The 26,091-nt window shown below is 51.9% G+C and overlaps 1 protein-coding gene across 7 annotated transcripts in view; it reads left to right on the forward strand.

The window, feature by feature from the left end:
• Positions 1–16,358: 16,358 nt before the first annotated feature.
• Positions 16,359–26,091, forward strand: part of MVB12B (multivesicular body subunit 12B) — a 75,287-nt gene continuing 65,554 nt past the window's right edge. For 3 of the 7 annotated variants that reach the window (XM_062591340.1, XM_062591342.1, XM_062591348.1), the window contains exons 1-2: positions 16,864–16,955; positions 24,261–24,383. In XM_062591340.1, coding sequence (XP_062447324.1) covers positions 16,887–16,955; positions 24,261–24,383 — 192 coding nt within the window. In that variant the 5' untranslated portion in view covers positions 16,864–16,886. Of the gene's footprint in view, positions 16,429–16,863; positions 16,956–17,172; positions 23,212–24,260; positions 24,384–26,091 lie in introns of those variants that run through there. The other 4 variants (XM_062591346.1, XM_062591345.1, XM_062591343.1 and 1 more) reach the window with 4 other exon arrangements.

Below are 26,091 nucleotides of genomic sequence, written 5' to 3' on the forward strand. Positions count from 1 at the left end.
TCATCATAGAGAAGGAGCGACTCGCCACCAGTGAGTTACGGCTCCCTGGCTGCATCGTCCTCTTAGTGCACACCTCCGGGTTTCTGCAAAACCCAGCCCTCAGGCCCTTTCTCAGCACATACTATGACCACCGAAAACACCTGGCTCTGTTGTTTCGGTGTGTAGACCACCGAAAACACCTGGCTCTGAACACACCCCTGCGTGATGCCCAATGCGTTTTCCTGCACACAGCCTGCCCGGCTCACACGCTCCCCCCTCGCCAGCGTGTGACATCCCGCTCAGGGCAGGGGTACGCGCACCGCATGTAACACATGCTCCCGCACACGTGTGCTCCCTCCCATCACCCGCTACGCTTGGGAGATCAGCTGGTAGGAACAGTCTCCAGTTTGCTGCTCATCACGGAGTCATTCTGGTTACCAAGGATAGCCACAGTCTCTCCACCTCTCCTGATCTGCGGTAAACTCCCATCCCTTCCTGCAACCAGCACCATACATGTATGTTAACATGGGACCTTGGGACACTTCTGTAGCTGTTGATGTGACTGCCCCTTCATTGCCAGATGTTAGTAACTTCTACCAAACTCCACCTTCCCACAATGGCCACAGTTTCTTTTTTGCCACTCCTGCTGGCTTATTTATGAGTGTTCTTGCCACAGGCACCGTGGAGCAGAAGACTCTGAAGCTTCCCTTCAGGAGCCTGGGGCAGATTTCTTATGCTGAAATGAGCTTGATGTGTTCACAAAACTGTTCAGAAGCAGCAACAGGCCACAACATAAAGATCTGCAGTAAATCTTTTCTTGCTGGAGGCATGGGACCAAGCTCCTTCCCATGCTAGAAGTGGGTTTTTGCTTTTAATATGAACCATATTGTTATAGCTATTAGGTCCCCGACTTAATAAAATAATATTCAATATGCATGTGATGCTTAGCAAGAAGGAAACAGATGAAGAAATACAAAGTAAGGAAAAAGTGTATAACAGGATCCAGGGACAGCAATGGACCAGAAAGTGACATCAACAATACAAAGATGCTGGAAAAGGATGAATCTTCTTCTAGGATGTAATACTATACGAATGGTTTCTAAGATAGTGGAAGGAAGTTACTCTGCTCTGCTTAGGGCTAGTGAGGCCTCAGCTGCAGTAGTGTGCAGTCTGGGACAGCTTTGTTTTAGGAGAGAGAGAGGATTGCAGGAGAGACCTGGAAACAAGCAGCAATAACAATACAATAACACCAGACTCTTTCAAATCCCCACGGAGTCAAGAAGTATGAATCTGAGCTTTACTCGAGTGAGTGCTTGCCTTGGACAGGAATCCCCGCAAAGTTTACCTAGGAACTCCTCCTCTGCAATTTTGCATTTCCCCTGAGCAGGAGAGTCTTGTCCCTGATATTGGTGGATACATTATTCAAGATTAATGCCCAGTTGCTTGCGGACCTTCTGTTGTGTAAATAATGCTGCAGCCTTGATTTGCTTCCAGCAGGGCAATGGAGAAACCAGAGTTAATATTCTATTAGAGCAGAGAGAATAGAAGAGTATTTGCTCTTTGAAGCAATAATACATGCAAGGAGCTTGTGTCACCTAAAGCCCGTTCTACATTGTGCCTCTCCTTTCCTTGCTGTTGCGTGTGAATTTAATAAAGTGCCTCTGACTCATTCACTCTCTGTAGTGGAGCTGACATAAGTAAATATGCAGGCTGCAACCTTGCTGGAGGTTTTATACTGTCTGTATTTACAACACGAATATTTCAGCAAATCTGACATTTTGGAGACTTCTGTCTTCCAGGTTTAGTGACGAGGAGTATCTAGGTCAGAAGTGCTGCAGGTTCACAAGCAGCACCCTGTCAATAATTTAACGCTCTAAGTGCTAAGCAGCGTTAGCAGGACGCACTCCGTCACTGCAGGGTTTGTTGGCTCATTGAGCTGACACGGTTTCGGAGCAACACAGGAAGAGTTTTTGATCTCTTGCTGCTGGCCTCTGCCTGAAAAGCATAAAGCAGGAGGCATCCCTGTGGCAGCTATTCCACTAATGTCACCATAATATGGATGCTGTTTTACCGTCACTCTGGAGACGGGAACAGAAATATGTAGGGTAGGGCAGGATGAGGCATTTCTTAGCTTTTTTCCTGCCGCCCAGCTATCTAAACAGATTGGTGTCTGGCGGGAGAAGGCTGGTGTCTCCTCGAGCTCTGCTGTGTGTGCACACTGCCACCTTCTTTGCCAAATCCTCCGGACGCGGGTGCTGGCGCAGGGGCCGCCGTGTCCGGGGCGCCCGCACAGGCTGCCGGCGGCCCGAGCGGCACCTTCTCGGGCACAGCCGGTGCCTGGGCCGGCGCAGGGAGCGCTGCCGGGGCAGCAGGAGCCGGAGCAAGGGATGGGCCCGGCATCGGCCGCCCCGCGTCTGCGCGCGCCGACAGGGAGACGGCCGAGACCTGCTGGGAAACACCAGCCTGCGCTGACCGGGACCAGGACCTGGAGGCGTTCGGGGAGCAGAATCACCCCACAGGGATGCGGGGCCAGGCCGGGAGGCGTTCGGGGAGCAGAACCGCCCCACAGGGATGCGGGGCTGAGCCGGGAGGCGTTCGGGGAGCAGAACCGCCCCACAGGGATGCGGGGCTGAGCCGGGAGGCGTTCGGGGAGCAGAACCGCCCCACAGGGATGCGGGCCCAGGCCGGGAGGTGTTCGGGGAGCAGAACCGCCCCACAGGGATGCGGGCCCAGGCCGGGAGGTGTTCGGGGAGCAGAACCGCCCCACAGGGATGCGGGCCCAGGCTGGGAGGTGTTCGGGGAGCAGAATCACCCCACAGGGATGTGGGGCCAGGCTGGGAGGTGTTCGGGGAGCAGAATCGCCCCACAGGGATGTGGGGCCAGGCCGGGAGGTGTTCGGGGAGCAGAACCGCCCCACAGGGATGCGGGCCCAGGCCGGGAGGTGTTCGGGGAGCAGAACCGCCCCACAGGGATGCGGGCCCAGGCCGGGAGGTGTTCGGGGAGCAGAACCGCCCCACAGGGATGTGGGGCCAGGCTGGGAGGTGTTCGGGGAGCAGAACCGCCCCACAGGGATGCGGGCCCAGGCCGGGAGGTGTTCGGGGAGCAGAACCGCCCCACAGGGATGCGGGGCCAGGCTGGGAGGTGTTCGGGGAGCAGAACCGCCCCACAGGGATGCGGGCCCAGGCCGGGAGGTGTTCGGGGAGCAGAACCGCCCCACAGGGATGTGGGGCCAGGCTGGGAGGTGTTCGGGGAGCAGAACCGCCCCACAGGGATGTGCCTGGGCCGAGCCGGGAGGTGTTCGGGGAGCAGAACCGCCCCACAGGGATGTGGGGCCAGGCTGGGAGGTGTTCAGGGAGCAGAATCACCCCACAGGGATGTGGGGCCAGGCTGGGAGGTGTTCAGGGAGCAGAATCACCCCACAGGGATGTGGGGCCAGGCTGGGAGGTGTTCGGGGAGCAGAACCGCCCCACAGGGATGTGGGGCCAGGCTGGGAGGTGTTCAGGGAGCAGAATCACCCCACAGGGATGTGGGGCCAGGCTGGGAGGTGTTCGGGGAGCAGAACCGGCCCACAGGGATGTGGGGCCAGGCTGGGAGGTGTTCAGGGAGCAGAATCACCCCACAGGGATGTGGGGCCAGGCTGGGAGGTGTTCGGGGAGGAGAACCGCCCCACAGGGATGTGGGGCCAGGCTGGGAGGTGTTCAGGGAGCAGAATCACCCCACAGGGATGTGGGGCCAGGCTGGGAGGTGTTCAGGGAGCAGAATCACCCCACAGGGATGTGGGGCCAGGCCGGGAGGTGTTCGGGGAGCAGAACCGGCCCACAGGGATGTGGGGCCAGGCTGGGAGGTGTTCAGGGAGCAGAATCACCCCACAGGGATGTGGGGCCAGGCTGGGAGGTGTTCGGGGAGCAGAACCGGCCCACAGGGATGTGGGGCCAGGCTGGGAGGTGTTCAGGGAGCAGAATCACCCCACAGGGATGTGGGGCCAGGCTGGGAGGTGTTCGGGGAGGAGAACCGCCCCACAGGGATGTGGGGCCAGGCTGGGAGGTGTTCAGGGAGCAGAATCACCCCACAGGGATGTGGGGCCAGGCTGGGAGGTGTTCAGGGAGCAGAATCGCCCCACAGGGATGTGGGGCCAGGCTGGGAGGTGTTCAGGGAGCAGAATCACCCCACAGGGATGCGGGCCCAGGCTGGGAGGTGTTCGGGGAGCAGAATCGCCCCACAGGGATGTGGGGCCAGGCCGGGAGGTGTTCGGGGAGCAGAACCGCCCCACAGGGATGCGGGCCCAGGCCGGGAGGTGTTCGGGGAGCAGAACCGCCCCACAGGGATGTGGGGCCAGGCTGGGAGGTGTTCGGGGAGCAGAACCGCCCCACAGTGATGTGGGGCCAGGCTGGGAGGTGTTCGGGGAGCAGAACCGCCCCACAGGGATGCGGGCCCAGGCCGGGAGGTGTTCGGGGAGCAGAACCGCCCCACAGGGATGTGGGGCCAGGCTGGGAGGTGTTCGGGGAGCAGAACCGCCCCACAGTGATGTGGGGCCAGGCTGGGAGGTGTTCGGGGAGCAGAACCGCCCCACAGGGATGCGGGCCCAGGCCGGGAGGTGTTCGGGGAGCAGAACCGCCCCACAGGGATGCGGGCCCAGGCCGGGAGGTGTTCGGGGAGCAGAACCGCCCCACAGTGATGTGGGGCCAGGCTGGGAGGTGTTCGGGGAGCAGAACCGCCCCACAGGGATGCGGGCCCAGGCCGGGAGGTGTTCGGGGAGCAGAACCGCCCCACAGGGATGTGGGGCCAGCCTGGGAGGTGTTCGGGGAGCAGAACCGCCCCACAGGGATGCGGGCCCAGGCCGGGAGGTGTTCGGGGAGCAGAACCGCCCCACAGGGATGCGGGCCCAGGCCGGGAGGTGTTCGGGGAGCAGAACCGCCCCACAGGGATGCGGGCCCAGGCCGGGAGGTGTTCGGGGAGCAGAACCGCCCCACAGGGATGCGGGCCCAGGCCGGGAGGTGTTCGGGGAGCAGAACCGCCCCACAGGGATGTGGGGCCAGGCTGGGAGGTGTTCGGGGAGCAGAACCGCCCCACAGGGATGTGCCTGGGCCGAGCCGGGAGGTGTTCAGGGAGCAGAATCACCCCACAGGGATGTGGGGCCAGGCTGGGAGGTGTTCAGGGAGCAGAATCACCCCACAGGGATGTGGGGCCAGGCTGGGAGGTGTTCAGGGAGCAGAATCACCCCACAGGGATGTGGGGCCAGGCTGGGAGGTGTTCGGGGAGCAGAACCGGCCCACAGGGATGTGGGGCCAGGCTGGGAGGTGTTCAGGGAGCAGAATCACCCCACAGGGATGTGGGGCCAGGCTGGGAGGTGTTCGGGGAGCAGAACCGCCCCACAGGGATGCGGGGCCAGGCCGGGAGGCGTTTGGGGAGCAGAACCGCCCCACAGGGATGTGGGGCCAGGCCGGGAGGTGTTCGGGGAGCAGAACCGCCCCACAGGGATGCGGGGCCAGGCCGGGAGGTGTTCGGGGAGCAGAACCGGCCCACAGGGATGTGGGGCCAGGCTGGGAGGTGTTCAGGGAGCAGAATCACCCCACAGGGATGTGGGGCCAGGCTGGGAGGTGTTCAGGGAGCAGAATCACTCCACAGGGATGTGGGGCCAGGCTGGGAGGTGTTCGGGGAGCAGAACCGGCCCACAGGGATGCGGGGCCAGTCCGGGAGGTGTTCGGGGAGCAGAACCGCCCCGGAGAGACGCGTGTCCCCCCACGCGCCACGGCAGCCAGGCAGCTGGCGGAGCCTCCCCCTGCCACGCGCGTCCTGCGGCCGGCCTCCCCCGCGGCGCCGGGCCCGCCGCACGCGGAGCGGGTCCCCGGCTGCTGCAGGACGCCACCGCCTCCGTGTCGGGATGGTCTGGAGGCGGAGGTAGACACCCATGCTTGCAGGTGAGTGGCGGGCGAAGGCGACGGCCGCCCCCGGGCCTCACCCGGCCCCACCTGGGCCCGCGCCCCCGCCCCACCCTGCCCGCAGCCTGTTTAAGCCCAGCCCGGGGGCTGCAGGCCCAGCCTGGCCCCACAGCGGTCGCCGCCCTTCGGCTCCTGCGCTGCGGGCCCTGCGCGGTGCCGCCTCGCTCGGGGGGCCCGCGACAGCGGAGGACGAGACCTGGCGGCCGCAGCCCTCCCGACGGAGCCCGGCGACGCTCTCGTGTGCGTGAGGCGCTCGCAGGGCGGCAGCGCCCGCCTCCCACGCGGCCGGCGCCGGCCCCGGCCCCGCGCCGGGCCTGCCGCGGCCTCCCGCCCCGCCGGCGCCTCCGCTTGTGCGGCTAAGGGCTTCAGACCTCCCTGGGAGCAGCCGCAAGGCTGGGGAGAAAATAACGTGGGGTACCGAAGCACGCGCCCGACGAGGAGCTGCTCGTCAGTGACGCTGGCCGGTCCGCGGAGTCTCCTGCCGCGGATAGCTGTTCCCCCGTACTTCCGAGCAGCGCGGATGTCTTCCCAAGGGAACTGGTGGATGCACTTCACTTCTATCCCCTTCCTTGTAAGGGTTAAGTGTGTTTTTTGTAAAGAAATCCTACAGACATGATGCTTCAGAAAGTCTGGAAGGACGCTGAAGAAGGTGCTGAGCGTGCAGCCTTTTCTGTGCTGTCATCTTAGCTGACTTCACCATAAATTTTACATACAGATGTACCACAGTGGTGCTCAGAATGGCTCAGCAGAATCAGGCTCCTTTTGCTTCAGCCACTAACCAGTGTTTTATTTTTTTTGTTGTTGGTGGTGGTGGTGGTGTTTTTTTTTTTTGGTGGAGTCCTTGTTTCTGGTCCTGAGCCTCAGCTGTGTGATTAGCCTTGCTGGGTGTCTGCTCTTGCCTGAAGGTGCTGAGATGCCCCTGGGCAGTGCCCCTCCGCTTGGGTTCTGCCCTAGAAGGCATGTGGAGGCGGGGGAGACTCTAGCTGTTCCTGCTGGCTGTTTGTTGAAGGCATTCTGGTTCCAATTTTTATGATCTCCCAGTGATACTGTAATTGTCCAGTTATGACTGACTTTGGCATCATTATCTACACTGAGTCCTGTCAGATAGATGAGAAACTCACTGGGGTGCTAATATGCACAAGCTGCAGTAGCCAAGGAACCAAGCAGCAGAATCTAATGCTGCCAGCTGGCCTGGGAATTTTAACTGTGGGAGCCAATGTGTTCCTGAAGGAGGGGATAAGACCTTTGGTATTACCTGGCGTTACTGTGCTGCTGCACAAGTTGCAGTGGGGAGAAACAGGGCCTGAAGGATGGCATGGGGCTGGAGCTGGGGGCATAAGTTGTCTGGCTGCAGCTGTTTAAGCAACCTGATATTTCACTGGGATTAAGAAGAATGAAGGTTACTGGCTGTGGTTCTGGCTTGGGGATCTTGAGGAACAGAGGTCTGCTTGCGTTTTGGATTCCTGTATGCCTAAATAGAGAGTGAACTGAATGCAGGAGTCCTGCAAAGCTAGCTGAACTGTGAATGAGCTCCCAGAACCACCTGCCAAATGGTCCCCATTAAGTTATTTACTAGCATTCCTTCATGCAAACACCAGGTTATCTGCATGCTATTCACTGCAGAAACTGCTGTCTCAAGAGCATGCTGGCATCTGTGATGGCCACTGATTGTGGCTACCACCTGCACATAGGCTGCAGAAGGACTTGATAAAATGGTAAGCAGGATGGAGATTAGTCTAGTTAACTCTCATTCCTGCCTCCATCAGCCTCACCTGCAGCAGAGGAAGGCACAGACCTTGGGGCTGCTTGCAGAGAGGCAGGCTTTAAATGTGGAGCTCTTCCAGGGATCTGCAATATGAACCAGACATGGAAAAACCAGCTTGATGCATATTTTCACTTAACTGGGTCTTCTAGCGGTGAGTATAGGACATCAGAACACTGTCCCCTTGCTACAGTGCTCCTGCTGTGTGTCTGCAGAGAGGTGCATGTTGGCAATGGGTGGTGTAATGAGCTGGGGAGGCTCCAGCTGCAGAGCTGGGGTGCACTGTATGGAGCTGCTTCCAGAGGGAGATAGCAGGTCTGCCTCTAATCAATTACTAATGGGGCTGTTAGCAGTGAGTAACTGCTGCAGCAACCTGCTAATACTTAGAAGGAGAAGGGCAATTTATGCTCAGTCAAATTTATTACGGCCTTTTCCTAAATGAACTGGAGTGGGCAGGCATTTCTTTATGTACAGACACAGCTTGTTAGACCATCAGCTCATCCATCAAACTCTCGTGAGATCTTCCAGAGTGATATAGCTGGTGACACGACAGCTGTCACCAGCCCCAGAAGAATGTTGTCCAGCAGAAGTACTAGTTGGGATGAGGCACATGGATAAGCTGCCTGGCAGCTTGTTCTTTTCCACTGCAAGCCAGGAAGGAGCAATGAGCTCCCAAAGCAAAATGCTGGCAACTTGCCAGGTAGTGACCCTGGAAGCTGGAGCAAGTATCCTGGCCTGATTGCTGGGGAACATGGACTCATCTTCATCTGCCAGGCAGCTTGGCACCTTGCTGGATCTGTCTGCACAGGGATGAGGGTTTTTCTGGCTTGGACTCCCAAATCCTGCTGGTGATGCTTACCATGGACTCAGGCATCCTTATGCATTGCTGCCCCACTGGAAGGCCTGAGCTGCTTATGGCCATGATCTAGGGAACAACATGAAAAAGGAAGCTGGAAGTGTTGCCTGAAGAATTTCTCCTGTTTCCAGGGGACTTTGACAGTGTCTACCCTAAGCAAAAAAGCAAGGTAAACAAGGCATTTCTTGGAAAGTTTGCAGAGAAAACATTTCCCCAAATATGTTCATCATTTAAAAAAAATATTCAAGCAAAACTTTCCATCTTGCCTTAGTTATTATTCATAATCTTAAAATCTGGATGTGTGGCTGTTCTTAGCAGTTAGGTCACGTGGAGCTTTTACTGCCCTCTGGGTAAAAATGCACTTATACCTCACTCCCAGGATGTCTCGGCAGGTCAAATAAGGTTGGTTGTGGCTGTGGGGCCTTGAAAGAGGCCTCAAGAACTGTGTTCGGCATTATGCTAGTAAAATCGCAACCAGCCCACTGTACAACCTTACGTGAGTAAGAGGATTGCTCTGGGTGTCAGGTTCTCTGTTCCAGAATTGAATTGAGAGAAGTCCTTTTTTTCCTGGACCATCTTTTCAGATGAGTTCCCTGATCCTGTTTTATAATAAATAAGGCTGAACATCTACCCTGACTGTAGCAGCCACTAGGTTCTATATAAATCACAATTATCAGTAGCAGTATCGTATGTATTATTGGTTAATATCATATTTACATTACAGGTGTTATTCTTATGTCATATGAAATGCAATAGGAAATAATACTAATGTCAGGCTTTAACTATATTTGCAAATACAGTAATAGTGCTATTTAATAACTACAGGACAGGAAAGTAAATAGAAAATAAAGGGAAAATCTAGTATCTTTTTCAGGTTAGTTTTATCTGTTCCAAGATGGAGCACCGAAATAAATGTTCAGAATAATTGTCTGCAAAGGCTATTTTGGTAATTTTCCAGGCATTACTCTTGATCATTTCCTGCAAGTGATGTTCCAGTTAGTGAATACACTTGCAAATATTTTCCTAAATATGTGGGGTGGGAATGGAGGAAGTCAGCCGATAGGTCAAAGCCAATTTACATGCACAATCCTGGAAACATGCTTGCAAGTGCCAGCAGGACACTGAGCTGATTATCACCTTGCACGTAAGTGCCACCCCTTACCTACAGTGAGGTTGTTTTGGGATGTTTGATGTCCCTTTTATTAGAGGAGCAGATGGAGCCAGCTGCCCCAAAAGCATGCATAGCCAGTCTAATTCCCTGCATGCCTCTGCCTGACCTGCAGCTGAGTGTCCAGGGGATGGCCTTTTTCTTTGGCATGGCCATTGAGTAGCTGACCCTACAGCCTTTCCTTTAATTCAGTTTTATTTCATATTTAAGCATATACTTAAATATCTGTTTTAGTGCTTTCTAATTGAGGCTAAGTGAGGAACTAATAACACTAAATACAACATTTTTCTTTTGTATTCAAGCTCCAGCATGAGCTGCAGTGCATCTTGCCAGGACTCTGCAACAACAAAGGTAGGAACCGCAAAATAAGAACAAGTGAAAGACCATGAGAATGTGCTACCCACTATTGACATTCCATATGGAGATCTACCCACCCTTACCCTGGAAGCAGGAACACCATGTAGAGTGTTATCTTTGCCATTAAATAAGCCAGAAATCAGAACAGAATTACATCTAAAGAAAGACACATTCAGTGAGTGGAGCTATTTATTCTCCATACTTCATCTCTCTGCACTGGTATTCTGGCCTGGTAAGCCCCTTTGGGAACATGTTAATTCCCAGGCTTTGTCTGGGCAAGGCATTCAGGCTGAAATTCTTCTCTGCCCCTAATGTTGTCCTCATGATACCAGCCTGCAGGAGAGCCCACCTGCCTCACTCCCCTTTTGCATCTGCAGCCCTCAAGCAGGAACATATCACCATGAGGTGCAGCCCCAACCCGGTGCTGCAGCTGTCAGGAGGTGTACGAACAGGTCATAAATGTGTTTTACAGACAGTTGTTAGTGTGTGCTGAGCAGTGCCTGTTCTGTCAGGGAAAACTAGCTACAAGGTGATAGTGAGGCTGCTTCTCTACTGTGGTCCATAATACATAAAGATTATGATATAATGCTTCCATTTTTGTCCTTGTGCTTTGCTCAGTCCTTGTTCTCAGTTTGTTCACAGTTCAGCCTGTTCTGTTCTGGAAAGGTTAACATATTGCTCCTGGTTGAAAGCAATTATCAGCTAGAATAAGTGGCATGTTTATATGCCTCTCCTCTTATTTACTCATTCTCTACTGGCGGGTGAGGGGTCCTCCGAGGCCTGCCTTTTGACCCCCAGCAGCATTTGATGCTGCTACAGGACGTTTCATATTTTTAAGGTAAAATATGACAGACCCAGTCTACTCCAGTTATATATTCTCCAACAAATAGATAGGGTGAGAACTGTGTCAGCTCAAATCACTATCATGACACTTAATGTACCTCCTGTAGTTATCTTGAGAGTGCCAGGATTCTTTGGAGCCAGCCTGAATTCACCCCCTCAGGAATGCAGTCAGGGTCACCAATGGGGACACGAGGAGGATCTTCTGCAAGCACCCAGCCTGCATGAAGGTTCAGGAAAGCAAGTGCTGGGGCCCCAAACACAGTATTTGTAACTGTCAGGAAATTTATGAACAATTCATAAATGTGTTTTACAGACAGCTGTTAGTGTGTGCTCAGCAATACTCGTTCTGTCAGGGAAAACTTGTTACAGGGTTATAGCCAGGCCACTTAAATATTATGATCCATAATATATAAAGAGTGGGCCAAGTGCTGCTGCTTCTTCGTGCTTTAAAGAGAGGCCTGTGCATTCTGCCTGGATTCTTGAAAACATAGCCTAGCTAAATGTGTGCCTGCAAGCCATGTAATAACACAGATGCTTGGCGTGTCTGATAAGCACTTCTCACCCCATACTGGGGTCACCTAGCAGACTAAACTGCATGCCACTGGCCTGCTATGGCTGTGGTTGGAGGGAAAGGGGAGGCTGGAGTTCAGAAGAGATTTTGTGTGGATTATGCAGTGATAGTCTTAGTTACTGAGCTGGTAGCAATCCTAGGAGCCTACGGTACTGGCTTGGACCACTAGATTGCAGGTAGAGGTTCAACTTTTGTTTGCCTGAAACCAGAGGTCCAGTGATACTATATGGTATTTTGCTGAAGAGGAATCTTGAAGGAGAGTACAATTACATCACTTTCAGCACAGATTTGACTTAGTGAAAGTTTAAATTCAGAAGTGACTTCTTTTAACCTTGAGTGAAGTCGCACTCTTCCTCAGTATCATGGCTGGACCAAATCAAAACAGACAGATGGAAGTGTCAGCCCAGATGTAGCAGGGAACCAAAAGCTCCTGCTCTGCTGGAGCAGCTCAGAGAACTAGGAACTGACAAACTTTCAGCAAAGTAGCTGCTGGGCAATGGCATGCTCATTTGGCCGTTGAGCTCTGCTTGCAGACTGCAGCCTGGCCTACCGGCTGTAATGCAAGCAAAAACAAATCAAACTTAAGATTTTTCTAAGAAAATAGTACACTGCCTTGTTGGATAAGAACAAAACATTAAATTCAAATTAAAATGGAATGCGAAAAATGCTGTGAAATCCACTGAGTGGTCTGGAAATCTTTGACCACAGTGAGTTCCTGAAATATAGCTGCACCTCTAGTCAGAATTATGTTGCCAGTTGAAATGTGCTGGGGACTCTTTACTCAAAAGGCAAATCTTATGGAAGAAAGCAGTCATCTACTGCAGAATTTGCAGATCTCTTTAAAGCTTTTCTGGATCACTTGCTTTAGCTAAGAATTTGCCAGTATTGTAAGGAATGACCTTTTAGTTCTTCCAGTATCAATCTACAGCTTGGGCAGTTCAATTCCTTAGGCTCTTGGTATCTCTGAGGACAGAAGTATAGTCCAGATAGTTCAGTAACTATCAGGATTTCTAGCAAATCCCAGTTAGGTATCCTTGGAGTTATAACCACCTGGAACACTCTCAGGGCATGCTTGGCTGACACCTGCATACTTTCATCATTCTAGCTATCTTTTGGGAAGGGTTAATGCCTGGAGATAGATGTATATTAACTGCACACCATTCCCATTTACAGAGATGCTTAAACCAAAACATGCACAGGATATGTAAGATGGCCTTTTCATTCCTTTCTAAATAATCAAAGTATAAAACAGAAATATAGAAAGGAAGCTGTAGCTGCAAAGAGATGCTTCATTGCACAGAGTTAAATGGCAGCAGGTTAAATATAGGTCTGAGGTAGATTAAAACTAGGTAGCAGCTGAACCTCAATCTGCACCTCCTATTATGGGAATGTTGCTGCTGACAGCCCCCACCCGTCTTGAGGGCCTCTGCTGCACTCACTCCAGGATGCTCACGGCTGTATTGTCCTGGGAACCTGAGAGACCTGAACATGGTCTCTCAAGAGCTGAGTGGAGGGGAAAACCCCATCTTTCAACCTGCTGACTACATTCTTACTAGTACTGCCTGGGATGATGTTAGCCCTGCTTGCTGTGAGGGTATGCTGCTGACCCCTGCTCAACTTGCTGTCTACCACCAGCTTTTTTCCTCTGAGCTGCTCCATAGCCAGGCAGCCCCCAGCCTGTCCTGCTGCATGGTGCTCTTTGGTCCCAGGAGCAGGACTTTGTTTGCCTTGGTTGAACTTCCTGTCAGCCCATTTCTCCAGCCTTTGCAGTCCCTCTGAATCTCCAACATAGCAAAGCATACAAGCATATGCTCACTGAGGGTTTGTGTTTATGCTCCATGAAAGAGCACAATATTGCTTTTCCCCAATTGTTGAGATTGGCCAAGGCTTAAAGGTCTCTCTATACTGAAGTTCTGAGTCCTCGCCCTGAGCTGTATGGGCCTTCCCCTTGCTCCAACAGAGAAATTAATTCTCTTGTACGCTGCAGTACTCTCTTTTGGCAGCTTCCCTGAGTGTAAAGCTGAAGTAGCAACTAAGCTGTGCTTGTCTTCCTTCCCTGGTGCGTGGAAAGTGACTTGTCTCTTTGGAAAAAAATGTTATTGCAGACCATGCCACAGGCACACTGGGATATATATTTGCAGTGTATCTTAGAATATTTCCTGGATACTAAGCAGCAATTAGAGTTTTCCTTTGGAATCGATTCATTTCGCACTGCCATGGTAGGCAGGGAAGATCTTATTGAAACTCTAGGATTTTTAATATTATTACACTAAAGACTCTCTCAGTATCAGCATCTCCATGGGGGAGCATTAACGCACTGTAATGTGTAACAACTTCTCCAGTTCAGGAAATCTTGTTGTATTTGTAATGGGGCATTTGGGGCATATATTATGTATGGGGCATATATTTCACATTTCCACCAGGCATCATCTTTTCTTTTTTCTAAATTACTCTCCAAATCAAAAAAAAATGCACTATATTCTTTACAACTCATATACACACACACACACACAGATATATATATATATATTTTAATCTTTGGACCCAGAAGCCACTACCAGCCATTGGGGCTGTATCCTGTAGAACCTAGAAGAGTATTGAAGAATACCCAGTTATTGCCACTGTTCATCAAGTACCATGCTTTACCAAAGGGAAGTAACAACCAGAACAGGGGATGTTTTGGTCCGAGTCCAAGGTTGTATCCGGGAGGAAGAGGGATGCAGGGTCTCTGCTGTTGTAGAATGTTTTGTTTACGTTATTGACAGGAATATAACAATAATGCGTATGCTGCTTTTCAGGCAAGCCTCTCATAAACTCATCAAAGCTCATAGTGTTTTTCTTGGTAAGTGAATATGATCAGACCAAGATAAAGAGGAAGGACATGGAACAGCCCTGTAGCAGCCCGAGAAACAAACCCAAGAGTTCCCCTGCTTCTCAGCTCACTACACATGCTCCCAGCTCTGCAATCTTCTTTTAACAACTGTAAATGAACCACGTCTGGGTTTCTAGAAAACTTTTGGTCATCTGAGCTTCTCCTGTCTCAGTGGAAGCCAGTTAGGTGAGACAATTGCCTGGAGACATTCACCAAAGGAAAGAGAAGTGCTGTTTGCTCAGCCACTCCAGCTCCCTTCAGCTGTGCTAAAGGGACAAGCACAGACAGAAGGGTCTAAATAAGACTGAAAAAGCAAATGGCTATCTAGGTGGGAAAAGAGCAGGCTCAAAAGAGCTCTTAAAAAGTTGAGCCTATCTAAGCAAAAACAAATCTGAAAGGGAAATTAATTAGGATTATTTGGGATTAGTGATGTAATTAAAGGCAGAATATCAGAGAAGGAATTGCCCTGCAACAGTGGAGAAGGACCATCCATTAAGTGTTCTATCATTCAGATGGTACTTAACTTCTGGGCAGAAGGGAAAGGACAAATGAGAGAAAATTGTATGACAACATCTGAGTGAGACCTTTCTCCTCTTATAACTCACGGAGGCCATGTTTCCAGGACAAATGAAACTGTAGCTCTAAGCAGTTACCATGCAGTGGAAAAGAGAGGAAAACAGTGCTAGAAAGAACCTGAAAGACCATCTTGTCTCTTTCCTGCCCCAAGGGGATGACTGTGTGATGCCTTATGGGTGCTTTTAGGAAGGTTTTAAACTTGTCCTGTGATTAAAAACTCCCCAAGCTGTGCTTCACTGTCTTTGCCACTGTAAAGTTTCTCCCCATATCTTTGCAGAATCTTACTACATGTTTCACCCATCACTTAATCTAGCCACAAAGGACACAGAGAACAGGTTACTGCCCTCTTCTTTAAGCTAAAAAATAACTACTTTCCTTCCTCCTTTAACTCATCCTTCTCCCCAGGTTGTTTTCTTTCTTTAGCATGTTCAGTCTTACATCAAAGGGCATTGATTTCAATGTTTTCACTGCTCTTCAGATTATCTTTGATCTTTCTTGAAGTAAGGTGCCAAAAACTGAATACAGTATGGCTGTTCATACGGCTATAGGCTATGCTGCTGTTCCAGGTTATGCTATTATTTGCATCATCTGCTAATTTAATAAGCATGTTCTCATTTTCGTCATTGAAATGTGAAAATACTGAACAGAAGCAGATCTCTGTAGACCCTCAGTTTGAAACAGCTTCCACACTGAGAGGGGACGGCTAATGACTCCTGGTTATCCATCTGCCTGGTAAATACTGAACTCTCTGGACCACATTTGCTTAGCTTGATTTTTAGGCCACAGTGAGAGACAGCATCAAATATTTTGCTAAGTCAAGATAGCTCACAGAACTGCTTATCCCCAAACACGGGGGCTGTTCTCTGTTGAAGAAGAAAACTAGACTGGTTTGACACAGTTTGTTCTTCATCAGGCCACAGCAGCTGCTACTACTTATCTCTGAGATGTTGTGTGTTCTAGAATGATAATTGAGGCTATATTGATTGAATTATAATTCTTCATCTCTTTTTCCTTCCGATGTCACTCATCTTCCAAAAGCTTTCAAAGACCACAGCTCGTGACTTGGGCAGAACATTAACTAGGAGAAATTGTAGCGATTTCCAGCTAAGTGGAAGTCAACAGATTAATCATTTTCTTTGTATTTTTCTTCCCAGCATGGGGCTCATAAGTGCTCATCTTCAACTTGCTTCGATTTGGAGTCCTGTTTTGTCTACTAATTAATACAGGGTGTTGCAGAGGAAAACGTACGACCTCTCCCCGAGGTGCTGCCCCGGCGATGCTGCCGCACCGCCGCGGTTTTTACAAACTCGACGCAGTTCAGGTGCCGCAGCTCTCCCGACCCACGTTTCCTTCTCCCCACGAGGGCTGTTTATTTCCTGCAGCCTTTGACGTCGGTCGGGTGGTGGAAACGGAAAGCCGAGTTTCGCCGTCGCCCGCGGTGCGAGTTTCGCTTCGGGCCGGTGCCTTTGTGCGCGCGGCGGCGGCGGCGGCGGCGCCGCATGGCGGTGAGCGGCGGCGCCGCGCGCGGCGGGCCGGGCCGGGCCGGGGCGCGCGGCGGGCCGGGCCGGGCCGGGCCGGGCCGGGGCGCGCGGGGGCCGGGCGGGAGCGGGGCCGGCGCGCGGCGCGCGGTACCGGCGGGGCCCGGAGCCGGCGGGCGGCCCGGCCCGGGAGGGCTGGGTTGGGGCGCGGCGGCGGCGGCGCGGCGGCGCGGGGCGGGGGCGGGGGCCTGCGCGGCGGCGGCAGCGGCGGAGCGCGCCCGAGCTGCGGCTGCTGCGGCCCCGCCGCTCCCGAGGGGCGCCCGGCCGGGCCCAGCCGCCGCCGCCGCCGCCGCCGCCGCCGCCGGGTGAGGCGCCGCGCGGGGCCGGGGCCGGGGCCGGGGCCGGGGCCTGGCTGCCGCCGCCGCCGCCGCGCCGCTCGGGCCGCGCCGCAGGCCGCGCCTCCGCCGGGCCGCGCCGCCCCGGCGATGAGGAGCTGCTTCTGCCTGCGCCGGGGGAGCCGCGACCCGCCGCCGCCGCCAGCCGCGCGGGCAACAGTTAAGTGTCCGCGGCCCCGGGCGCCCCGCTGGCGCCGGCGGCCGCGGGCCGTGCCGGGCCGGGCCGGGCCGTGCCGTGCCGGGCCGTACCGGGGCGGCGGCGGGCCCCGGCGGGCGGGCGGGCGGGCGCTGCGCGGGGCGCGGGCGCTGCGCGGGGCGGCGCGTCCGGCGGGCGCGCACGTGGCCGAGCCGTCGGGCCGGGGCCGGGTGGTTTCGCGCAAGTGGATCGGTACCTTCACCGCGTCTCTTGGTCAGCTGTGGTAACGGCCTCTCTGGCCTGCCTCGTCACCAAGGCCCGGTGACCTCCACCTCCCCGAGAGTGCAGTGAAGGCTTTATTAGTGGCCAGTGAGGGGGAATAACAAAAAATATCTCCACATATTTTTGCTGTCTTTTGCCGGAAGTACTTACCACACGGATTCACCTGCCTGCCCGTCTTTCTCGCCTGCTCTCAGAGGTTTCTGCACAGCTTGAGGTGGTAGCGTGCGTTATTTCTCTCTACAGCTCTAACCAGAACCCTGGTACCCGACTGCCTTTGTTATTTCTCATATTATGAAGACTTAGGAATTTTCACTTTCGTGTTCAGAAAGGTTCATAAAGATCTTCTAAACTTCAGTATTTTCTAGGCTTTCTTTAGGTTGGGGCCTTCACAGCTTGATCATGGTAACACAAGTTCTGAGTACTTCAGCTGAGAGGCAAGCTGGGCTTCAGCAGGTGCTCAGCTGGTCAAGTTAAAATTTATTTTTCTCCATCTTGTATTTTATTTTAACTGAGCTAGGACTTGCTAAAATATACCTGTGTCTAGCCTGCCACGTTGTGTGACAAGTCAGCAGCGCGATTCAGCTTCATCCCTGTAATTCTTAGATGAAATAGCCTTATCCATTTGCTTTTCTCAGCATACTAAGATGAAAACTTAGTTTGAGATTCTGGAAGTGTGAAACTAATCACAAAATATTTCTGTTTTGTAGTGTACACTTCTCTCTGACAACGTGAATCCCAGGCTTAAGGGTTCCTTTAACCCCCAGGGACTTTTTTGTACACCTGCCAAGATAGAAATAACAGAACTGAATGCCATGTAAATTTTGCTACCCTGGTGCAAGGTCATCTCTGTAGGGAAATCTATTTTGGTTTGAAATAGGACACTCTTCACATGTTAGTGTCCATAGTTAGAACTGTTGAGAAGTAATGCAAGGTCTGAATTTGGCTAATTCTGTTATTTAAGTTCCTGTTTCCATTTAGTTCTGTCACAAACTGGAAATTTTGCAACTGATACAGGGGCAGCTGTCTCAGAAGTGGGAGTTCATCTTTAGCTTTTGTGTAGAGATGATTCCAGACATAACTTGGTGAAACTTGAAACTGAAATTCTGTCTGCTTGTGATCATGCAGGCTTCTAGAGCACAGACCACATGTCCAGTCTTGGTGTCTGTTTTTTTGATTGAAGCTATGTAGTATTCCATGAATGGAAGTAGAGATTTGGCTGCGGCTCTGTCCTGTTCGGGTGTGCGTACGCTTAGGTGGCGAGTGGATTAAACGTGCGGAGATACACATCCGTCTAAGGTTCAAACGATCCATATTATAGCAGTAGTAGCTACCTCACTTTTGAAATGATGCAAGGATACCTGAGCATGTGAATGAAGGTTTTAGCAGTGTGTCTGCTTTGGTTTTATAAGATTATTTCCTACAGGGTGCAGGAGGTTAGTGAGGTAGTTGATAATTCTTTTCCAGTTTTCCCTCAGCTCATGCTTTTCTGCCTGTCAGAAAAGCAAGTTAGTGTCAAAGCGTGGGGCTTGTAGTTGAGGAAGAAACAATACTACAATTATCTTTTTAACTCCTTTGCTATTTAACTTCAGAGCTTGACCTGTTTTGTTGGCAGCATGATGTTTCTTTAGCAAATACATCATCAGGCCTGATTCACCACCAGCTTGTGAACTTGTCTAATTTGTTAAAATGGAATGCCAGGAAGGAAAAATACTCCACAAAATGACACATTCGCTTCTAAAAGTGTTATCTCTGTTGTATATGTCACAGCCAAAACATAGCAGTGTGTGTGGTCAGATCACCCTAATGGAATACTTGAAATGGACAGTGAAGCCAGCAGAAAAGTATGTGCAGGATAAACTAATAAAAGCAGAGATGAGCTAGCTAGAAAATGGGTGAGAGACAATCCAGGAATGTGAGAGAGCAAAAAAAAAAAAAAAAAAAAAAAAATGTGAGTGGGCTGTGTTAGGGGGGTTCCAAAAGCCAGGCAGATGGGGAGACCTGTAACTGTGGGCATGGACTGCAGAACAGCCATCCTCAGGGTGATGGGCTGGAATAGACCTCATGATATCTCAGGACCACATGAGGCTTGGGCAGCCGAGGCAGCTATCTGGAGCTTCCTGCTTCCGACAGTCAGCAGCACGCTTTATGCTAGCAGGGAAACAAGGGCCCTGTGTTAGAAAATCGTCTCAGGAATAGAGCCAGTGTTCGTGTTGGAAGTAAATACTTTGCAGGTAGGTGGACCCGGCTCTGAACAAAAGTGAGTATTGTGTGGTGATGGATCAAACCTAGATTCTGTGGCTAGATTACATTTGTGTGGCTTTCTGACAAAATGTCACTGCATACTGTCTGCATCAGCTCCTGGGCTGTTCCTCCCCTTGTCCATACCTTGTTGTTTGCCCTGTAGGCTGACAAAGTCTCTGGAGTCAGAGATGGCAGAATTAGACAGAAGCCACTTCCTCTGTTTTGTATAAAGGGCATGAATCTGTTGGCCTAGAATTTCCTGCTGCAAAGAGTTTTGGAAACCTTGTTAGCTGATCTGTGCAGAGTCTCGGCTTGCTGCAAGGCATGTCTGATGCACATCTCTGCTACCCAGCCTCCATGCACTGTGGCTAGCAGAGCGATCTGTGTCTGCCTTGAAATGAGGGTCCTTGCTTCATTGCTGATGGACCAGGATAGTTTTGCCAGTGTTTTCTCTAGGAAAGTCTATTCCTACCTTTCATCCCCGAATGGGGATCTTCCTGTGCTCTCAGGTCACCACAAGGAAGATCAAACACTGGCTTAAGTGCAACAATTTGCAACTGTGTGTAAGGTTTGCTGCTGATGCAAACAGAGTTCCCTGCTGTTGTTGCAGAGCATGAGAGTATGTACACATCTGCTTGCCTCTCAGGTTACAGATCCATCTTCCACTAATGTTGGCCAGGTACTGAGGGCTTCACAGATGTAGCTTGTTTGGGCAGCATTGCTGGCAGCGGGGGTGTACCAAGTCAGCTCAAGTATCTCTATTCCATATACCTGCAAAGATGCCTGATCTGCTGTTGCCAGCCATGCTGAGCCAGGCCTGGATTGGTGCCACACAGAGCGAGGAGAGGGGGGACAAAGCATGTAAGGCAGGTATTTTGGGAGAGGTGAAGAGAAGGAGGTGACAGAGGTGGTTCCTAGAAGAGCCTTGTGAAGGCAGTGCCTATGGCTCCCCTAATCTGCATGCTGTGTGCAGGAGGAGGCCTTTGGTTGCAAGTTCAGCAGAAGGATGGTTCCCCAGTGCTGTTGGGCTGAGCCAGCTCCGACCGCAAGCATAGCACAAGGAGAGATCCCCCTGCTGCAGGCAGGGATTGAAATCCCTGTAGCCCTCCTCGCTGCCTGCTCTCCCCTGGCTGGTGCCATGAGGAGAGAAGGCAGATAAACACGGCTAGTTAGAGAAGCCGTTTAGAATAAAGTCAGCCACATGTCCACTGCGAATCAAAAGCCCATTCTCTGCTTGTCCCGAGGGCATCCCCGCCTGCTCTGCCAAGCACTGCTCCTCTGCTCCCTGCAGCAGGATGCACGTAACAGCAGTAATTTTCTTTGGTGGAGGCACGTCCTTTCCCCGCTTGCTTTGTCCTAGTGGCCCCACAGTGTCTGTGAGCTTCTTCCTGCCCTGGGGCTTGCGTCCGGCTTCCCTTCCTGCCTTGGGGGGCTGTGAATGGAGGTGATGGGGCAGCTGAGGACCGCTCCACGGAGCATGTTTCCAAATAACCAGGCAGATAGGTCAGATTAGCATTGCTTAAAGAGAGCTTCATTAAAATAACAGGCTTTCTAATAGGAATGCTTATTCCTGTTATTTCACTTTTTTTTTTAATTTTAAGCTGAAAGACATGATAGAAAAGAAACTAAGCTTTGCAGATGCTTCTGAGGGAGAAGTGAAGTGTAACTCATCACATGTATGATTGCCCAGCCAGAAACTCCTCCCTAACCTGCATAGAGTTTACAAAATCAATCATCCGTGTGTACAAACTGGTTTCTACTGCTTCATGTCTGTTCCAGATGGATCCTCGGTACCATAAACAAAAGGAGAAGTTACCCTTAGCAGGCGACCACTCAGATCCATGTACAGGTTTCCACAGCTCGCTTGCACAGCTCTTAGCGCGGAGGAGCCCCGGCCTGCGCCCCAGTCCTTGCTGCAGGAGAAACGCGCGGGCCCCACTGGCTCTGGGGTGCGCAGCGATGCACGGAGATCTAGTTGCTCTTTTTCCCAACAGAGGCCCTGTTCCCACGTCCCTGCCGGCTCCTGGGCCCGGCTGCAGTCTGGGGGCCGGGCAGGGGCAGCGTGCCCGGAGCTGGGCGGCAGGAGCAGCCGCGAGGAGCCCAGCCGCTGCCCGCCGCCCACTCGCTGCTCTCGGGTGCCGCGAGGGACCCTCTGGACCCGCCACATCTGCAGCTTCGATCTTCTGCCATCTCGAGGCGGAAAGCCCTGTTCGTTAGTGCTCAGCCGCTGCTGTTACCGCCGTGAAAAGGCTTTGTGTGAGCCGAGACAGAGCGAGGATTGATGGAGCTTCCGCTCCCCTCCCCCTGCCGCGCGCGAGTCAGGCCCCCGCAAACAGCGTTGTGCCGCTCGGCTCGTCCGCAGAGGTGCCCCTCTTCCCCCCGCCCCGGGCAGAGGCCTGCCGGGACGAGGGACGCACCTCCAGGACCCTGTCCCCAGGGCGCCGCTAGCAGCACCCCCTCCCTCCGCGGCCGTGCTCGGGCCTGGGGGCGGCCTGCTGCCCGTTGCTCCCCGTCGGCCGGCCCCAGCTCGCCCCAGGCTCTCGGCTTGTCCCCCAAAGCCGCCTCAGGAACCTCCTCTAGCGAGTCTGCCTCCCGCGTTAGCCTTGTTCCTATGAGCAGTGTTGTAAAAGAGGAGGGGCAGAGAACATTTCCTTCCCATCTGTCTTGGTTGGTCCAGGGTTTTGGAAAGGGGCAAGGGCTCTCTGGTCACCACCTGAGATGAAACGATAGTGCTGATCCAGCACATAGCAGCGTTGTTCTCCTGTGTGCTCCCTCGGGGCCGTGCTGCTGCTCTGGGAACATGCTCCGCTGCCTCTGGCACCCCGTGGAGCCGCGCAGAGGGAGAGGGTGCCTCGTTGGACGACATGTTTGCTGGTGGTAGGGGGTGTTTGGAGGAAAGATCTGCTTTCCCTCAGTACAGCAGCAATATTGCTAAAATCTACTATGGGTTTTTCTTCAGTGCATTAGGGAAGAGCATTAGTTAGTTACCTGTGGTACAGTTCCAAATGACCTCGCGGAAGCCAGTATCAGCATTCATTATCTCGCAGCTCCTCCCAGTGTGTAATAACAAGTCATCAAGTTATTGCGAGTGACTTGGAAAAGTTTCAAAAAGCATGTGTTCATATGAAGAACAGATTGTAAGTTCTTTATTAAATTCCCATTATGTTTGTTCGGTCCTGTGTATTTTCGTCCCTCCTCTCTGGATTATTTGCAAGATATTTTGAGGAGCTTGTGGGCTGCAGTGCGGGAACGCTGCATGGTTTGGTTTGTCTGAATTGTGCTTAGCTGCATGTGGGAGTAGTGTCCTCTGTGCAAGGTCTGCAGTGGGGTCTGAGGATTTCCTTGTTCTTCCCTGATGCTGAGGATGACGACACTGCTGTGATGGAGGGGGGTGATGAGCAAGTAAAGTTCAGGATGCACTTGTGGTTGTGCTTTGGAAATTAAACTACACAGAGGACAAAGTGAGTCCACTTCAGTTGGCTCTAGGCTTTCTGGATGCTAGTCTAGGTGAGGAAGCAGAACTCGTTCCTGGATTTGGTTCATTGGCAATTGTGTTTTCATCAGTTCTGATCACTGGCTTCTGTTATTTTGAATGCTTCAGATAGTCTGGTTGTTTGTATGGTATTATTATTTACTTAGGGCCCAGACTTGCTCTTTTTTGTTGCCTGCAGCACGATGTTTGTTCAGACTGGGCTTTGTGAAGTGTAAACCCAGGTCCACTGGCACCAGCACTCACCTCTGCCTTTTCTAGAAGCAGTAAGTAACCAGCCATCTTCATGGCCTAGAAATGTTGGGGTTTAATTGCTGCAAAGAGGGAATTGAATTAGGTAGCACTGGTTCACAGCTTGTCTGGCTGCTCAGCAGTGGTGCTTGTTTACCTGAAGTGCTGCCCTTTATCTCTGGATGCGTGGGGGACAGTTTCCTGGGGCAGGCCTACCTGGAAGCCAGCAAAGACCTGCCCTAACTGGCTGCCTTGGCAGGAGACCATATGCTGAGGCCATGCCACCTTTCCCCATCTTCCTCCTCCTCCTCAGCAAGTTCTCCCAGCAGTGCTTTCGCCCTCTCCTTCTGCTTCCTGCAACAGCATCTCTCCTAACTGAGTTGATTTTTACCCTCTTCTACTCCCTTTGCATATCTCTCTCCCCTGAAGTATTTAGTGATGCCCTCCCTTTCCTTCTGGAAGATCTCAGCTTTTTTTCAAGGCCTCTGTCTGCTTTTCATCAGACCATCCTGTGCTGCTTCGTCTGTGTTTCCCTGGTGTCTGAGCTCTTTGCAGCAAGTGTAGTTATGCATACAGCGCCAGATACATCTGTGCTGCTACATGAAAATAGTCTTGTTAAGGAGAATGTAATGGGACCGAAGCCTCATGAGGGGAACCCCCAGCTTGTTTAACACCGTTTGGGGGTGTTTGGGGTGTTTCTTGATGCTTAAGATGGCAGAACTACCAGCCCGACTGGGGGGTGAAATTTGCTCTTTATTGGGAGTGGAGGGATGAGCCTGTTTTTTTTTTTTAACTGTTGCTAGATGGAGACCAGCCCATGCTAAATATTCTGGAAACTAAAATTAATCTTAGAAGAGGCTGTTGGCCCAAATTCCATACCTTTCAGGCATTACACAAATGTAACTTATCAAAAACAAACGAAAATGCAGAAGGTGTGTCTGGCCTAACCCTGTGTTTAACTTGGCAGTTTTGTCGGTGAGCTTTAGCACAGGCACGGTGGCATGCATGCAGGCTGTCAGTGCTCTGTGTATTCTTCTGGGGTGTGTTGCAGAGCAGCCATTCAATTCTGCTCCTTTTGTTTCAGGATCAGTCCATAATGCCTGAAGTGCGAGACCTTTCAGATGCTTTGCCTGACTTGCCGATGGATCCAATCACAGGTGTTGGCGTCGTTGCATCCCGGAACCGAGCACCAACAGGTTACGATGTAGTAAGTAGAGTCTCAGCTGTTTCAGCTGCCATTGCTAAAGCTTTGGTTCTGTGTTAATGAGGTTTTACTTTGTTGGGAACAGCATCGTTTCCGGACGAGGCTTGCCTTCAGGAATGTGTTTTAAGAACTAATGTTACATACAGCTGCCCACCTCTCAGCCCACAGCAGTGCTTTCCCTTAGATGGGTTTTGTGGGTGCAGTCATGCTACTTCATCTGTGCTGCCCCATAGGAGCATAATTACCTGGAGGAGGGTTTTTTCAGAAACAGCTGGCTAGTGTGGCATGCAAATTTAATAATCCTAGTAACGTTCATCCTGAAGGATTCCTAAGTATTGCACAAATTATATCTGAATAAATGGATCCCGCATCAGCTGTTTAATCCCACATATAAGCACTGCACAGTGATGATGAGAAGCTTCAGAATGGAAAGCAGAGTTTTGCATCCAGCTGAAATTGCAGGGGCAATTTTGATGGATAGAATGTAAACCCCTGAATTAGGCATTGGCAGCAAGAAAAGGCAGCTGGATACAGCAGAGATGAGAGGCGTAAACATCTCTGAATGGATAGATGGAGGTCAGTGTTTAACAGCTGCTTGTTTCTTGGATTGCTTGTATAAGTTGCTGTATAACAAATAGTCTGATTTCCCTCCTCCTACCCCTGCCCAATAGGCTAGTGGCCCAACCAGTGAAACAGCATAACATACTAATCATATAGAGCTTTATGTGAAGATTTGGTCCATAGTCCATCTGCTCACCTTTCTATATATCTTACTCCAACTGAACTTGGGTAGTCGGGTGTGGAAGCCAGCTAACTGAGGCTTTGCTTACACCTTTACAGCTCTGGGTCGCAGCAGAGCCTGTGCAGTGTGAAAGGGAAGAAAATGGATTAGGCTGAAGTAAGGACATTATGGGAGAGAGGGTTGTGAAAAGGCTCCATAGAGACCTAGAAGGTTTTTTGCATTTAGTGCATTTTTCTGAGTGCTGATTGCCTGCGTGAGCCAGGCTGTGTAATTAGCTGCTTGCTCTGATAAAGGAGCATGGGACAATGTGAGGGCTGTGATAACAGAATTGCATTCTGTCTAAATGACTGGGCAGAGAGAGCGCTCACCCCAGATAGCCTGTCTGTGGTTTAATAGGGAGCTTGAACACTAACGCAGTTTACACTAAACAAGATAAAAGGTTCTTCCTGTGGTGGCTTAATCCAATTACGGTGGTGGTGTAATAATGCTTGTGAACGTGGGTCGCTCTCTCCTAGGGGGCACAGAGAGAAGGCTGCCTTTCCTCTGATTTTTTTCTCTTCCGGTGTGTTTACGAGGAGCTCTTCTCAGACCTAGGGGCCAGCAGTCCAGCTCTAGGCGGTGGTAAGGTGCCTGCTGTCTGCAGTTGCTGTACCCTGTGCATGACTTCACCCATTTTCTCCTTCAGCTTATTATGTGGCAAATCAGCAGTCTGACTCAGTGTCTGGATGCTGTGTGTGGACCTCACAACCTGCAGTCTATCTCTTTCCACCTTGGAGAAGCCACATCGCCACAGGTGCTGTAGGTGCCACTGTGGTGTAGTGCAATGTCCTTATGCCAAAACTCAGAGGATGGTGACGTGGGGCTGTGCTCTTCTTGCCTTGATGTTTAGGAATGTGCTCTTTTGCCCAAGTCAGGACTCTATAACTGTAGGTGGTATGCAGGGTTGCCACTTCCCCATGACCTCTCTGA

Source organism: Rhea pennata, chromosome 18 (genome assembly GCF_028389875.1).
Source record: "Rhea pennata isolate bPtePen1 chromosome 18, bPtePen1.pri, whole genome shotgun sequence".
NCBI classification, from domain to species: domain Eukaryota; kingdom Metazoa; phylum Chordata; class Aves; order Rheiformes; family Rheidae; genus Rhea; species Rhea pennata.